This window comes from Ciconia boyciana, chromosome 6 (assembly GCF_034638445.1).
Source record: "Ciconia boyciana chromosome 6, ASM3463844v1, whole genome shotgun sequence".
Lineage (NCBI taxonomy): Eukaryota > Metazoa > Chordata > Aves > Ciconiiformes > Ciconiidae > Ciconia > Ciconia boyciana.
The window spans coordinates 27,346,282-27,360,793 of record NC_132939.1 but is presented as its reverse complement, the minus strand read 5'-3'; the positions used below and the strand labels follow the sequence as shown (position 1 = coordinate 27,360,793).

The window sequence follows — 14,512 nt, the reverse complement described above, 5'->3', positions numbered from 1 at the left end:
GGGCTTTTGAGACTCTCTAAAGAAACACTCGGTGGAAGCCCCCATCCTGCTCCTCCCCCTTGATCCCCCACTGTTGTCAAGTACGGCACCTTATCAACAGCAGGAGACACTTGACAGGCTACATCAGCTGGGATAAATATAGCCAAGTTCCAGGAGCCAGAGAGCTCAAACCACCCAAGACTGGCTACTACTGATCTGTTGGTACAAACCAGAGCACAATCTGACGTTGCACATGTGTACAGTACATTTTCCAGCTTCATGTATGTATTGCATTAAGAATTCCTACAGTGCCATGTTTATAGCACATTCAGCAAACTAGATCTGATAGTTACATCTCCTGTATGCTGGTTCTGTACTTACTCGAGCTATGTGTCTGCTTGCATTCTTGCTACCTATTTCAGTCGTTGTTATTGTTATAATTGGGTCAGAACTGAACAGCCCCTCAGAGAGCTTTTTCCTCATTTCTTTTTTTTTCTCTTCTACCAAAGACTGTGTTTGTAGAACTAAATGTGAACCTTCAGGAAAGAACTCTCTTTTTCAGAGACATTTGTACATTACTGACATTTGCAGTCACAACTAGAAAGCATGACACTACTTAAATAGTTTCAGTCCTCCCTCCCCATCCACCCACTTGATCCGCAGCATACATTTCTTGAAAACTAGAAAGTCTTTTTTTTTCTTTTAAGTGCCATTTAAAAAATAGTTCCAAGGTTCTATCAGATACCTCTAGAAATTTTAATTTTGCTTAATTATATAGAAGAAATCTGGGGGAAATCTCACTAGAGAATTACTCTGGTATTGCCATTTCATGCTCCAGTCATTGCTTCTTATTTATTCATACATTTAGCATATGCCAAAATAGTAACTGTGGACAATCATCCCTTTATTGACTTGGTGGTATATCAATTTCCTGTCACTTTTGTCTGCCTCATTTTGAGTTTTGAGCTTTATCAGAGAAACTCTGTAGGCCAAGCATTTTGCACTTTTTAGCTACCACCAGTATTGAAAAAATAATTTTTTTTAAAATGTGGTTTTCAGTTTTTCCAGTTTTACTACCCTGTAAAAACCTCAATCTAAAGGATTTCTGCTTTTGGCAGGGAGCTCAGAATAGACGAGTGTGCACGCAGCCCATCAGTCACTGTATTTTGTGTCTGTCTTTCACATCTGACTCTCTGGGTAGACTGATAGGACAAATGTGAACATGCAAGAATGACTGCTGCTACCTCTCCTGATTTTGGGCCAAATACTTCCTCTCCTTCCCCTGAAGGAATTCTTTACATATGAGTGAGGAAGATGGGCAGGATGTGACCCATGTACATTTTCCATTGCCTCTGTTTCTAGTGGAGTACAAATTAGTATGATACGTTTTTGACCTACTATCCTATGCCTGAGGCATTTCACTGGGAGTCAGGAAATCTCAGCTATTTGCTTTGGCTTGAACTCTTTCAAAAGGTTTGGGTCCCACAGCATGAAAAGTCTGTCACTCGACTAGTGAAGATCATTATTCCTTTCTTAAATGTTTCTCCCTATTAGAGAGCTGCCATTAACTCCCTCTTCTTTCCAGAGCTGATCCCCAACACACTGTTGGAACTACATCTAGATCCCTTCTGAGAAGAGACTTGTCTCCCTGCAGCCTTGGACAATAGAGGCCACAGGAGGCAGAGCTACCACCGACTGATAAGGAGAAAGAAAAAAAAATCTATGCAGATTATCCAGAGGTGGACTGTGATCAGAGCCACACTTCTTCTCATCTTAGTTGCCTCTCTAGTCTGTGTCCTTGAAATAATGTTTACAAAGAAAATTAGCTGACTAGAAGTCACTTCTGCAGTATTTAAAACATGAACCTCTTGTAACCGCCATCAGAATATGCTGTTCTTCCTCAGGAATCATTTTGCCTAGAGGAGCTAGTTTTGCTACTTCATCCTTTCTCCCTCACCTATTAGCAAATAATTATTTTTACTGAAAGCCTATATGCTGTGTTCTGAGGTTCTTGATTTGATAAAATACATAGTATGCTGACATGTTATGTTAGATTTGGATCCAAAAGATTGTTCAGTTCTGAAGGTTTTTTTACAGTTAGCACCACAGGCCTTTATTACCATTAACTAAAATAGTGTAAGTGGAAATAAACCCATTTGTATGGGTTTAAAGGAAATATATACTTATATACAAACTCTTTAAAATGCAGGCATGTAGTGTTTATCATATACTCCAAGCCTGTATTTGTTCTCTGTGAGTGTCCAGTAGGAGGTGCTTAAAAGCAAGAACTGAGAACCTTGGAATAATTAAATAGGGGATAATTCATATCTAATGCAGAACTCATTCGAGTGCTAATAGATATTGGCTTAAGTACACCTTAAATATTTCTTCTAAGTTCTTGGAACTCTCAATATTATTGATTCACCTAAATACTCATTTCTCTCTAAAATGACATTAACTCCTTGGATTCAATACTTTCCAATAGTGGTGATTCCACTACTGAAATACACACTGTAAAAACAGGAATTCTATTATTGATTCTGAATTTTCCAACTTTTAATTTGAATATCCTCTTGCTCTGGGAGAACAGAAATTGCCATTCAGTGTTCGAATGTTGGTTGTTTTCTATACTTCTGTCACAGCACCTCCAATTTTTTAGGACAAAAAATACAGCTGTGTAAATCTACATTAAAACACTTTTAAACCTGATGTTACATATGGAAACATTTCCCTTTATTTGCTGCTTTCTTATTGTCAGGTATTTGTCTGCAAAATTGTCAGGCATGTGTCTGACAATGGGGTGCCTGTAAGAGGTCACTTCCACCACTTTGATGGCAATGGAAGGGTCCTGCTTCCTCCAGGGCAAATAGGGATTCATCCTGCCATCACATGGCTTGCAGAATAATTGTGTTAGTATGTTTCTCTGGAAATGTATGGGATGATCTAAACTGTGTTGCCATTCAAAGGAGATACAGCCACTCATTAGATTGAATTCTAAAGGTGTGTTGTTTGAGGGTAGTATCCCAGTAACTGTCTATGAGCCATTATTTCCTAGGGAATTTGAAAGAAGTTTATGCTAATCTGAAAAATCTAATATGCTAGGATAATAGGTTGCTAAAAATATATAAGATGAAGAAGCATTCACACTGTGTATTGGAAAGGAAAGCTAGACAATATAGCCTGCATTTCTTTATTAATGTAGGGAGTACAGTGTGCAGGAGTTCATCCCAATGATGCTTGCTGGGATCACGTAAATAAGTTTATTCTGTTTTGCACTCTCTCCTGCTTATTTATCACAGATACTTAGTAACTATTTGAGACTTGAAGAGTTATGGACTCTCATAAGTGCCTGGGAACCTTTTCCCAATGCATTTCGTGTTTCCCAATCTTTATATGTTTTTTTTTTTCTCTGTTTAAATACATATTCCTTATTTAATGTGGTTGTAGCATTTTCCTTTTAATGAACAGATTTTCCACCTACGACAAAACCTGACATCTTATTTTCTTTGGATCTCTTTTCTCAGGATTTCGTTTTATATCTTCTGTATCTTTCTCACTGTAGATTTGATTCTTTCTGTAAACATTTAGTGGTACAGTTTTAATTCAGCAAGCTACTGGAGGACATGAATAACTTTAAATGTGGACTTAATTCTGACTACTTGTGTGCTCAAAATCAGGCATATTTAATTCAAGTACTGCGGTGAGTCAGTCCCTTAGCTGGTCATTCTCCATAGATACTTTCCAGGATTCAGAATCAAGTTTAATCTGGGGAGGGTATGAGTTACTTCTTCCCCGCAATGAAACCAAGCCACGAGAACGATTTAATCTGATGCAGGGAAATGATCCTATTTGATTTTAAATTTATTTAAAATAGTGTCTGCATGTTCAAGGCAGAGCAAAATGAATGTTTTCTCTGCTATTACACTTCTGGTTACCAGGTGGCAGCATTGTTGCAATAGTAAACTTTTTTCTAGCATTTTCTACAATATATTAGTTATGTAGCCACTTTTAATAACAAAACTGCTATGCAAATGAAATATATGATAGCAATGGCTACACCGGCCCAAAATAGATTTGTAGTGGCTTGTGATAACTACTTACCAGTGCACCACAACACTAGACAATTTTTTAGAAAGTGTGTGAAGTTTCGTCCTATATTCAAAAGAAACTGATGTACAAGCATAGTGAAGCAACACGTAATAAATGCCTCTGGGGCTTTGCTAAAAAAGTTAATGAGAGGGAAAAGGATGTCCTTCCTCATCAGAGGAATTATCTTGCAAGTCTGAAATTATTGTTCTGTGCCTCAGACAGTGGCTTTCATCATGTAGTTCAAAGTCAAGTTCAAAAAAGACAGTAATAGGTGGCCTGCAGTGGCAGGCCATGTGATGTATCTTCCTGATTTTGGATAGTTGCAGCATTACTTATGCAGAGAAACCCAGGGATTTATTAATTATAGACAAAGTTGGCAGCACCTCCTTCTAATAAGACTATCCAACTTCCTATTTAAAGGCTATGTTTTTAGATGGTTACAACTTTGCCTAAATGTAGCAATCCAGGTGGAAAATCCGTCTGTTACTTTGCTACTTTGGGGTTTTTTTGCTTTTAGTTTCTGTCATGCCATTTGATTTCTTGTTTCTGTCTGTTTATTTGTCTCTCTGCCTCTTAGTTTTGTTTTGTGAAAATATCACCTCCTCCATGATTCAGCAGTTTCTGAGGACTAGGTAGTATAATTAACTCTCGGTTCCAGGGGCTGCAGATTTACTGGTGTGGATGGTGGGATAGCTGAGCTGGCTCAGTGCAGAGCACGGGTCCAGCAGGAGTCATTCACTGAAGTGTTGCACCCACGAAACCAGGCAGGCTGTTTCCTTTGTCCTTTTGAAACACAGAGCTCTGGGATGTACGGTGCAAAGGCACTTGGCCTCACTGACAGAACTTGAGTTTACAAGGGCTTACGAGATCTGGGTAACACTGATCCTGCTTATTTGAGCTTCCCTCTGCACAACCATTTTGTATCCCTACACTTTACACCCCATATTTGGGACCTTTCTGGACATTTGACAGTTAACTTGCTTTCATTTCAGGGATGCACTTTCAACTAGCTTCCTGATAACCAACCTGAGTTGCTCCATATTCTAGACTATAGAAAAAAAATGCAGTCTATATATGCTCAGTGAGAACTTTCTAGATTTTATCCTCTGAAGAAGTTTTGACTGTGTCAGTTTGGTCCAGTGTGGGGGTCAGCAGAATTTTTTCTGTTTGTCTCTGGGCTACTGTGGGTCTTGGGCTGAATCCACACCCTTGAACTAAGAACAAACAGCATGTATGTCCTGTGTTCCAAATAGCACCTCCCTTGGGTGCATACAAAATGGAGGGGAGAGCTGTGGGAGGAAAGAATTAGACCTTCAGAGAGAGAAGGGAACACACCAAGTAGAGTGGGACAAGGAAATAAAAATATGTGACTGAAGAGTATGGGTGGGGAGAAGAAAATTGAGGCTAGAGGTTGTGGGAGGGGTTTTAAATAGATCCTCAAAGGACAAGAATATTGAATGGGGAGCTGGGGTACAAATGGGAGGGAGGGAAGAGAACTGGGAGTCAGCAGGTGATAAGATTGAAACTGTAAGAGGATGTGGGATGGGAAAACGATGAATGGCTGAACAAATATATTGGAACTGAGAACCATTCGCATAAAGAGAAGCTGACTGGAGGCATATGTGAGAAAAGTTGGTCTGAGAGGAAGAAATAGCTGGGCAAAAGTTGAAACCTGATATTGAGAATAAAGCAACTGGGATCTACTAAATATGGAGGCGTCTGGTGGCTGAGCCTAGACATGGAAGAAAAGCTGAATGAAGAGCTGGGAGTGGACAGCTGGGACTGGCTGAGAAAGGAACAGAGTACAGAGTGTTGGTGGGTGGGAAAAAGTGGAAGGGGGAATGTCTAAAGAAGAATTCTAGAATTATGTTTCTGAAAGCAAACACTCAAAACTCAGAAAATTAGTTAGTTAAATCTACAAGAAACCCAAACTGATTTGTATACGCAAATGCCCAACTCAGCACCCAAACATTCTTCACTTTGCATAAGGCAGAGGCATCGGAGCATTCTGCACACAGGCGTCAGTGGTCAAAGGGCTTCTCATACCAAGAGTACTGCTGCTCTGCTGCTGGGGAGTTAAAACAAAAGCTCAGAGGGAGCCCTTAAAGCACAGAAACTGCATTCCTTCCTACCACAAAGCCGCTTCCCCAATCCTTTGCATAACCTTGGTCTCCCCAACACCTCCTCCCACCCTTCCTTCTCCTCCACTACCTCCTGCCAAACCTTATCTGCTCTACCACATCCTCATTCTCCTCCTGTCCATAGACTGCTCTGCTCATTCTCACGTACTGCTTTGACTCCCCAATAGTAAAAAGTAACACTGTGGGGAACTGAAGGCATGAAGAAGGGGGATGTGGCTGTACAAGTGGAGAGAATGGAAAGAAACAGAGAATGGAAAGAAAGTTGCCCTGAGAAACCTGATCTAATTGGCCTGCTTTGAGTAGGGGGTTGGATGAGGTGACCTCCAGAGGTCCCTTCCAACCTAAGTTACTCTGAGGTCCTGTGTGGTGATGCGAGGTGTTGTGAGAGGAAATAAATGGGGCTAAAGCAGACACAGATGAGTGAAAAAGTGAGAAAGAATATCTGCAGCTTACTGCTGTTTTCATGTTCTTTGGAAGAATTTCACATTCCCCAGCTCTTGGAGTAGGACTCTGATGACTTGGGTTATATACAGACCTCCCTAATACCACAGACTCAACTGAACCAACTGAATTGCAACATGCAAATTTGTTAGAGAGGAAAGGTGAAACTTGGTGAAGTTTTAGCTATGTTACAGTTGCCTCAGAGCAAAGCTCTTTGCCTACTTGACTGTAGTATGAGACTAGTGGGCTCATTACAGTAGCTTTGTTTATTACAAGCTTTACATTTTTAGTGTTTTAGGTATACGGGTATACAAAATTATGTAAATCTGGTTTGAGTATTGCTTAGAACAAGGAAAGGTGGTGAGATAGCAAGTTAACACACAAAATAAGTTAGAAATAAATCCAAATTCTTGGAACTGGTACCCACAGAGTGTTGTACTCTGGGTCATATCATAGTCTTTTCTAGCAGTAATCCACGCATTTCAAATACACAAGAGTGGGATTCCCATGGACAAGATACTGTTCTGGGCTTTGTCAAAGAAAAATTACGTATTGTATTGTTATCAACGATAAAGTCTCTGCTATGAATTTACAATGTGCAGTTAGAGTATAAGCAAAATTAGAGCAAATAGAATAAATAAACTGAATTGAACTGTCATGTGATGTATGTGCTTGTTATGAAGTTGGCACTATAGTTTAAATTAAGCTTGATGATTATGAAGTGACTTTTGTTGTGCAGAGATTTGGATGAGGGAGAAAAAAACTGGAAAGAAATGGAAGAAAGAAAAAGAGATTAAGGGGTACAAATATAAAAAGTAAACTGAGGCAGAAGGTTTACTGAGGAAAAAAAACCTAGCAAAGTACAGAGCATAAACCCTGTTGTAATTGAAAATGAAGACAAATACAGATTATAAGACTCTGGCAGTGTATGGATCTTGAAATGAAGCTATGGAGATAAAATTTAGTGAAGGAGGAGACAAAAAAACGGTAAATATATTAGGATATCTATATATGTAGTTTCTGGAAGTTTGGGGGATTCAATAAATGTGGACTGTCAGGCAAAAACAAATGATAGCACCTTTAACTACAGTTCTGTCTGATGTAGGTGAGTAGCAGCTCAGATCTAGAAATGTCTAAAACTCTCTTTGACTGGGTGAAATTAAAAAATATATGCTATCTCTGTAAATTATTATAAGCAATTATCCCTCAGCATAGCCTGTACAATTTTTCTACCTTCTACACCTCTGATGTGTGGCTGCAGGGAGTCTAAAATATGGTAGGAAGTTTAGTATTTTGGATTTAGCTCAGCAATAATTTTCTGAATAATATCTTTCCATAAGAATTGGTTAGGGACTAGTCAGCAGCTAATAAAGGTGGGGTCTTTTTTTTAAAGCAGGCTGCAAAGGTCATATGTAAGTTGAATATCCAGCTGAAGTATTAATGTTTGCTTTGAAAGAGGATTGATGATATCTAACAGCAGTGGGCTGCAAAATGTTCCAATAAACTTGTGCTAATCATGGGTCATCTCTCCAGATAATGACCTGACCTACCTTTTTCCAGCACATCTGCCTGTCTGGTACTTGGCTACTTTCAGAGAAAATTGAATGCTTGCTTCTCTGTAATTTTCCTGAACCAGTGATTTTGTCACATTAATTTTGGTATTTTTCTCTAAAAAAGCCAAAGAGCTTCTGCTTGCATATGCAACTGAATGGTGATAATTCAGCTTGATTAGACAGCCTACTATCCAGACCAGTTTGATTGGATGGGATACAAACGGTACTGTGGTGGAGAAGCATCACCATTTGGTCTCCTTCACAGCTGCAACACATGATTATTCAGACTCTTTATGCCACAGATGAAAAACCTAACCAGAAACAGATGGGGAGTGAGTATTTTTAGAAACAGTATTTCAAAGCATTAACAAGAGGAAGAGAAAAAGATTTCAACTTTGGAGATAAAGAAAATTTTAGACATGCTTGTTAAAGTATATTCAATAGTATTTTTTAAAATGTTTTATTATAAATAATGCCATCCCCAGAAATATTTTTCCTCAGATTCTTCCATTTCCATTTCCGTGTTCCTTGTGGCCAAAACCAGTGTAAAATGCAAATTCTTCAATTCAAGTACAAGTAGCTGCTCTAAAATAATATTTTATAGTAATGCACAGTGCTCAAATCACTCATTTAAAGATTCTTGTTGTTTCTGTTTGAATATTTATTTTAGTTTTGTATTGTTTCTCCAGCATCTAATTGTTTTCTACGCAAGACGTGCTAGGAAAATGGAAAACTAGGTCTCTGAGATCTAAGAAGGCTTTTTGACAAGCTTGAAAAGGCTTTTGTGATATCCTAAACATCTCCACAACTAGCTCACCAGTTAGCTCTTTTCAATCATCATAGTTTTCCTGCAAGAGGAAATGATCCTTCTCCTTCAAATTATAGTGTCAGAGAATGATCAGTTCTGCTTTTCAAGCTGTGTTTGTGATAAAGATATTTTTATGAAGAGAGGAATTAATCCTCTAGTTTTCTTGAATACCAAGGCTGCAAGTCTGATGAGGGCAAATGTCTTTTTCTAATAGCAAGTCAGTGGTGGAGAGTCATCATCAGTACCAAAGAGAAAAGACCTGCATTTCTAGCTCAGCATTGAAGAAACCCCAATTATGTCAGTGTTGAGTGTTGTTCTGCTCTTCTGAGAGCTACCTTCAGTGTCTTCAGCTTCCATCCTACAATTGCAACATGGATGCAGATGGAGTTTATGCAAGTCTAATTTAGTGAGTATTACATTGTGCCCTGTAGGAAGTAAATCCTTACAGTACAATTTTGAAACCAAATCTCTTTGTAAGTTGTTTTATAGCTTTGACATATCCTAACCCTAATTGAATAAAAAATATTTGACTATACATGATCCTCAAAGAACAGTAAATAAAAGTTGGGTTGCAAGGTTTTTTATAAGACTGAAAGATAATTTCTATTTATTATTCTTGTCTTGGATAGAGAAAGTTCTGAAGCCCTCGCCTGCTTTTAACTCTCAGTTGATTTCTGGCATTGATTGATGTATTTATCGTGTTCATGAACTGGGAAGAAGAATTGGGAAGTACTACATTGTGATTTTTTTTAAGCAGGAGCTTCTTTCTGTTTGTCTCCAAGGAGACACTGTAGCCCAGTGATGTCACCAGACTTTTCACTTCCACAGCAAGATTGTTAGTGTGGATAAAACTGACTACATTTAGATATAATTTTGAGAACTCAGGTCTGTAAGAAGCTCATCATTTTCAACTATTTCCGGTTTCAGTGAGGAGCAAGCTCTGAAAAGCTTCAAGTTAGTTATTTATGTTACTTAGTTATGACTTCCAAACTGTCATATTTGGCACGTTCTACTACATTTTAATATCGTTAAACAAACCCCTTCTCTTCATTCTAGACCTATCTCATTTCACCTCATCTATTTTGGAAGAGTCATGATGATATTTCCTGATTTCTGAGTGCTTGAACACAGTTGAGATACATTAAATAATGTTAAAAGTTAAAATGCTAACTTTCTTAGTGTTGGTTGACTTTGGTTTTCTTTTCTGTGTTTAGATGTACTTGGTAACTTTACCATGGTATCTCAGGTGTTGAATTATCTTTTACTTTGCATTTTGAGTGTAATCTCTACGATGCAGTTGTTATTAGTCACTATTAATTATTTTACAGTAGGGACAAAAATCCACAGTTAAAAGCTTGAAAACCTTTTGTACTAGAATTCTGCAAAGACATGATGAAATACAACTTATTTCCCAGAAAGGTTCATAAGCTAAAATCAAGATATCACTGGAGGTAAGCAAGCAAGAGGAAAGAACAGGAGCAGGAAAATGAGTGAAACCACAGAAGAACATGTTATGTTCTAAACCGGATAGAGCTATAAATGCCATTCTTGGTATAAGTGAATAGAAATTATTCAACTGGCAGGGCTTCATTTGCACAGGAAAAAATAATGACGGATATATATATGTATTTTAAAATTGACTTCAGTACTGTAGTCTCTTTCACAGTAATGTATCTCAGCTATTATCTTTGTTACTTAGTTTGACAGCATTGATGATGTTTCTAAGTAAATTAAAAAGTAGTGACGGATGGATAAGGCCCTATAACCCAGTGTGCTTTTTGTTCAGGTACCACACATGAGCTGTATCTGCATAACTGAATGCACATGAGATTTGTTTGTGAAGTAATCATTTATGCAAACACCAGAACTTCATTATATCAAATTTTATTAAATATGTACATTTTATTACTGTTTAAAAGAATGAGTATCATTCCAAGATCTGCAAACTTCTCTCTAGCTTTGAGAGCTGCGGCAGAGCCTGTATTAATGCTAGTTTGAAAGCTGTAAGCTAATGCAGTGTCACTGTGAACGACACAGCACCACCTTTGAAGGCAAAACTTCATCAACTGTATTCTTTAGTTACCATACAATCAAAAAAAAAATCTTTCCTGACAATAATATATTTGTACATTGTTTAAATTTCCCAACTCTGTCCAACTTGTAGGATGGAAGCAAAGAATTCTGTCACGTTTAGGATTCTCAGATGCTGAAGAAGGGAATTCGTACCAGAAACATCTGACGGTAAAGGCCGTTTAAAGGCAGAGAAGGGGGCACAGGAAGCAAAGAGAAAGATGCGTCCATCTCCTCTGCTGGTATCCAGCCAGGAGGTCTTAATATTTTTCTTGCTTAGGGTCCCATGGCCTCAGTGAGGATAATGCTTCCTATCAGTGACCCCCCTTCCCATCACCTCTCCACTAAACTGGTAGGTCAGCTTCTTCTTGACTTTCTTGACCTCCCCTGTCTTGCCGTAGTTTCTCAAAGCCCGTGCCATCTTCTGGTAGGTCATTTTCTTGCGATTGCCTTTCTGGATGCCCCAGCGATGCGCCAATGCTTCTTTGTGTTTGGAGGAGAACTGGAAAGTACCTTTTTCCTTGTCCACCCACCAGATGCTGTCCTTCATGTCTCCACTGCGAAGAAGGTCCAGAAGGAACTGATACAGACGTATCTTTTTCTTGCTGCCTGTGTGAGAGTCAGAGAAGAAAGACAGTGGAGCATTAGTATTAGCGTGTAGTTCCTGGTGAAACAGCAGAACGTATATAATTCATATAACTGTTTTAGCTAGCTTGTCAGTCACGTAACTTCTTCAGTTTGCAACATTTATAACAATAGACAGTGTTACTCTGTGAGGACATAATGTGGATTGATGCACCAAGAAGAAAAAACAAGAATGAGGAATTCCAAAGGCCAAACCCTTGTTTTGAAATTAATTTGCTAATTTGAAGCTAACTGAAAAACATTGCTAATTTGAAATGAATCTGAAGCTAATTTGGGCAGGTTATACAGAATGTGACTTTCAGGTACTGAACGAACAGAGCTAAATAGTTTTACAAATCAGTTCCCTGACCTTCTTGCCTTGGTTTTCCCATCTGTTAATGGAAATTGGAGTAGAAATGGAAAAAGACATTTCCATTCAGGAGGGCTGAATAGGCAAGGCAGAAGGAGGAAGTGGGAGTATATGAAGACATGAGATTTGAGATATAGGCACATTTATGGTCATAAAAGATTTGGAGGACAGGAGAATGCAAGGAGTCAGGGGAAGTGAAGCTTTGGCAGCAGGGTAAAATACTAGCACAGCAGTTGTACAGTTTTATTCATTATCATCATGGTAATGTAGCAGCTGCTCAGCACATAGCTTGATGAAGTCCTTCTGTCTTCACTGACCTGTTTCTCCATGCATAATTCCAGGCCCAGGGTCCACACCATCAGTCTCTCCATCTGATACCTCCAATGGGGGGCTCTGCCTCTCTATGTCCTCCTCATCAGAACTGGGCTGCGGTGGAGAGGAGTACTGTAGACACATCCGGGGCAAATAGGACACCTTTGGGAGAAAAGAGTAGTACAGAGAGGAGGTAGTGATAGAGAGTGGGGCATCAAGATAAGAAAAGGAAATGTCATGGACAGAGTTACAGAGAAAAGGGGGGAGAAAGTAAGAGGTATATGAGATTGTTTAGGGTAATACTGAGTGACTTAGTTGTCAACAACTATAATAAATACTATGCAATTAAGAAACACGTCCAGCTAACAGTCAACACTTACGCATGTACAAAGATGCATCTTTACAAGAAGGAAGGCAGAATAAGGTTGTGAAAGTGGAAACTTTCCCACGTTATATCCTATGTAAGTGATATTGCCCCTCTTCCCCCATACCTCCCGAAAACTAGCATTCTTCCTAATGAGTTTCTCATTCCTGTTGCCTATCCCCAGTGTAAAACTGCTTTTGAGAACAACTGTTTTTCTAACACAGACCTTCTGGAACTACTATTTTAAATTTGAAGGAGCTAAACAGTTCTGCCCTAGCATGGTTGCTTTGATTGGCTTTGGCTCTGTTGTTCTCTTCCTTTCTCAGGCACAGTACCTTCTGACAGCACTGAATCCCTACAGGACTGCATCCAACTCTGGAGACGGGGTTACACAGGTCTGTCAGCTTCCTGTCCTGAATTTCCCCCATGAGGAGGGGAATAGCCTTAGCACTAAGATAAAGGATACATCATATTGGCTCACATTCTCTTTTCCTAAGTGGCTATCTGAAAATTCCCCATTAATGGGGATTTCTCATCTGCAAAGCTAGCAAGCCAGTTTTTGTGCTAAATTCTCTTGCCCTTATATAGAGGTCTTGTCAGGAGCAGTGTGGAATATACCTCAGCTCTGTAAATTCTCTGTTGCAGTCTGGTTTGTTAGGGATCATGACTAGTTGCCATGAATTATTGCAACTTCTTATTTAAGAAAGAGAAACAGATCGGTCTGAGGGGCAGGGAGTAAGAACCAAATCCCTACGTTAAAAAAACCCAACCAACATCCCCCAAACCCAGCAGCATATAGAATGTGGTTTTCATGAAATGGGCCAGATCGATAGTCCTGGAAGGTGAGCTCCTTTTGAACTGCTCTTCCTTCCCTCCACCAAGAAAGGATGCCTTGAGCCCGATTCCCTTCCCAGGGGACCTTAGGCACTGAAGCGGGGAGTGGGCGTTCACTTCATGAGTCACGCCATGTCGGGCTTTGCCGAGTGGTGCTTTTCAGATGAGTTTTGCACCAGCTTACAATGTCCCAATAAGGAGTGTGCAAAGGGCTGGTTTTGGGGTGCAGCAGCTGGCGGTTAATGAGTTGGCAGATTGGCTGGAGCCGATCTGGCAGGAAGGCCAGGATTGGGTAATAGTGTGTGTAAGCTTCCTGTCAGATCCCCAAGAGCGAAACTTCAGCCCTTACCACAGAGTCACCTTTAGCTTTTTACAGTTAAGAAAGCTGCGGCCTCAGGGGTAGGAAGGAAGGGAGAGACTCTGCCATGGGGGAAGGGGAATGAGAAGGTGGGACAATGTCTTACAGGGCAGGGAGACAGAGATTGGTGCCCCTGCAGAGACAAAGGTTGTGGAAACCTGGAGTGCATTGGGGAATGGAGTGGGAGTGTGGAAACTGCTCCTCTGGGGCTGGAGGAGGACGGTGGGAGGGGGCTGTGGAGGAGGGAGGGGGAATGGAGACTCACAAGCAAAGGGAGTTGCAGAGGCCAGCCTGGGGAGTTGAGTAAGCTTCCCTATCTGCTGTATTTTTGCTTACACTTACTTTATGCCTGAAACTCAGCGTAGCTCAATACATACAGTGTCACACAATTATGTTACACAGAGTCGCAGAGGACCTGCTAGTGTGTTTGAAAGAGCCAGGTTACTAATACAGCTCTGGAGAGAGAAAGCTTAAGAAACTGGTAGCTACTTTCCATATTCTGATGTTGTCTCGGGGTCTGTGGCATCCATTTGTGATTTTCCTTTCTACAGCTCTTCACAGTTTTCCAA

General features: G+C 39.8%; 1 protein-coding gene across 3 annotated transcripts in view; it reads right to left on the bottom strand.

Annotated features, from left to right (window-relative positions):
• Positions 1-10,968: 10,968 nt before the first annotated feature.
• The window catches only part of SPI1 (Spi-1 proto-oncogene), a 55,272-nt gene continuing 51,728 nt past the window's right edge, over positions 10,969-14,512 (bottom strand). For 2 of the 3 annotated variants that reach the window (XM_072863900.1, XM_072863901.1), the window contains 2 exons: positions 12,393-12,549; positions 10,969-11,690 (listed from right to left, as the gene is read on the bottom strand). In XM_072863900.1, the coding sequence (XP_072720001.1) occupies positions 11,374-11,690; positions 12,393-12,549 (474 nt within the window). In that variant the 3' untranslated portion in view covers positions 10,969-11,373. The remainder of the gene's footprint in view (positions 11,691-12,392; positions 12,550-14,512) is intronic. The other variant, XM_072863899.1, reaches the window with a different exon arrangement.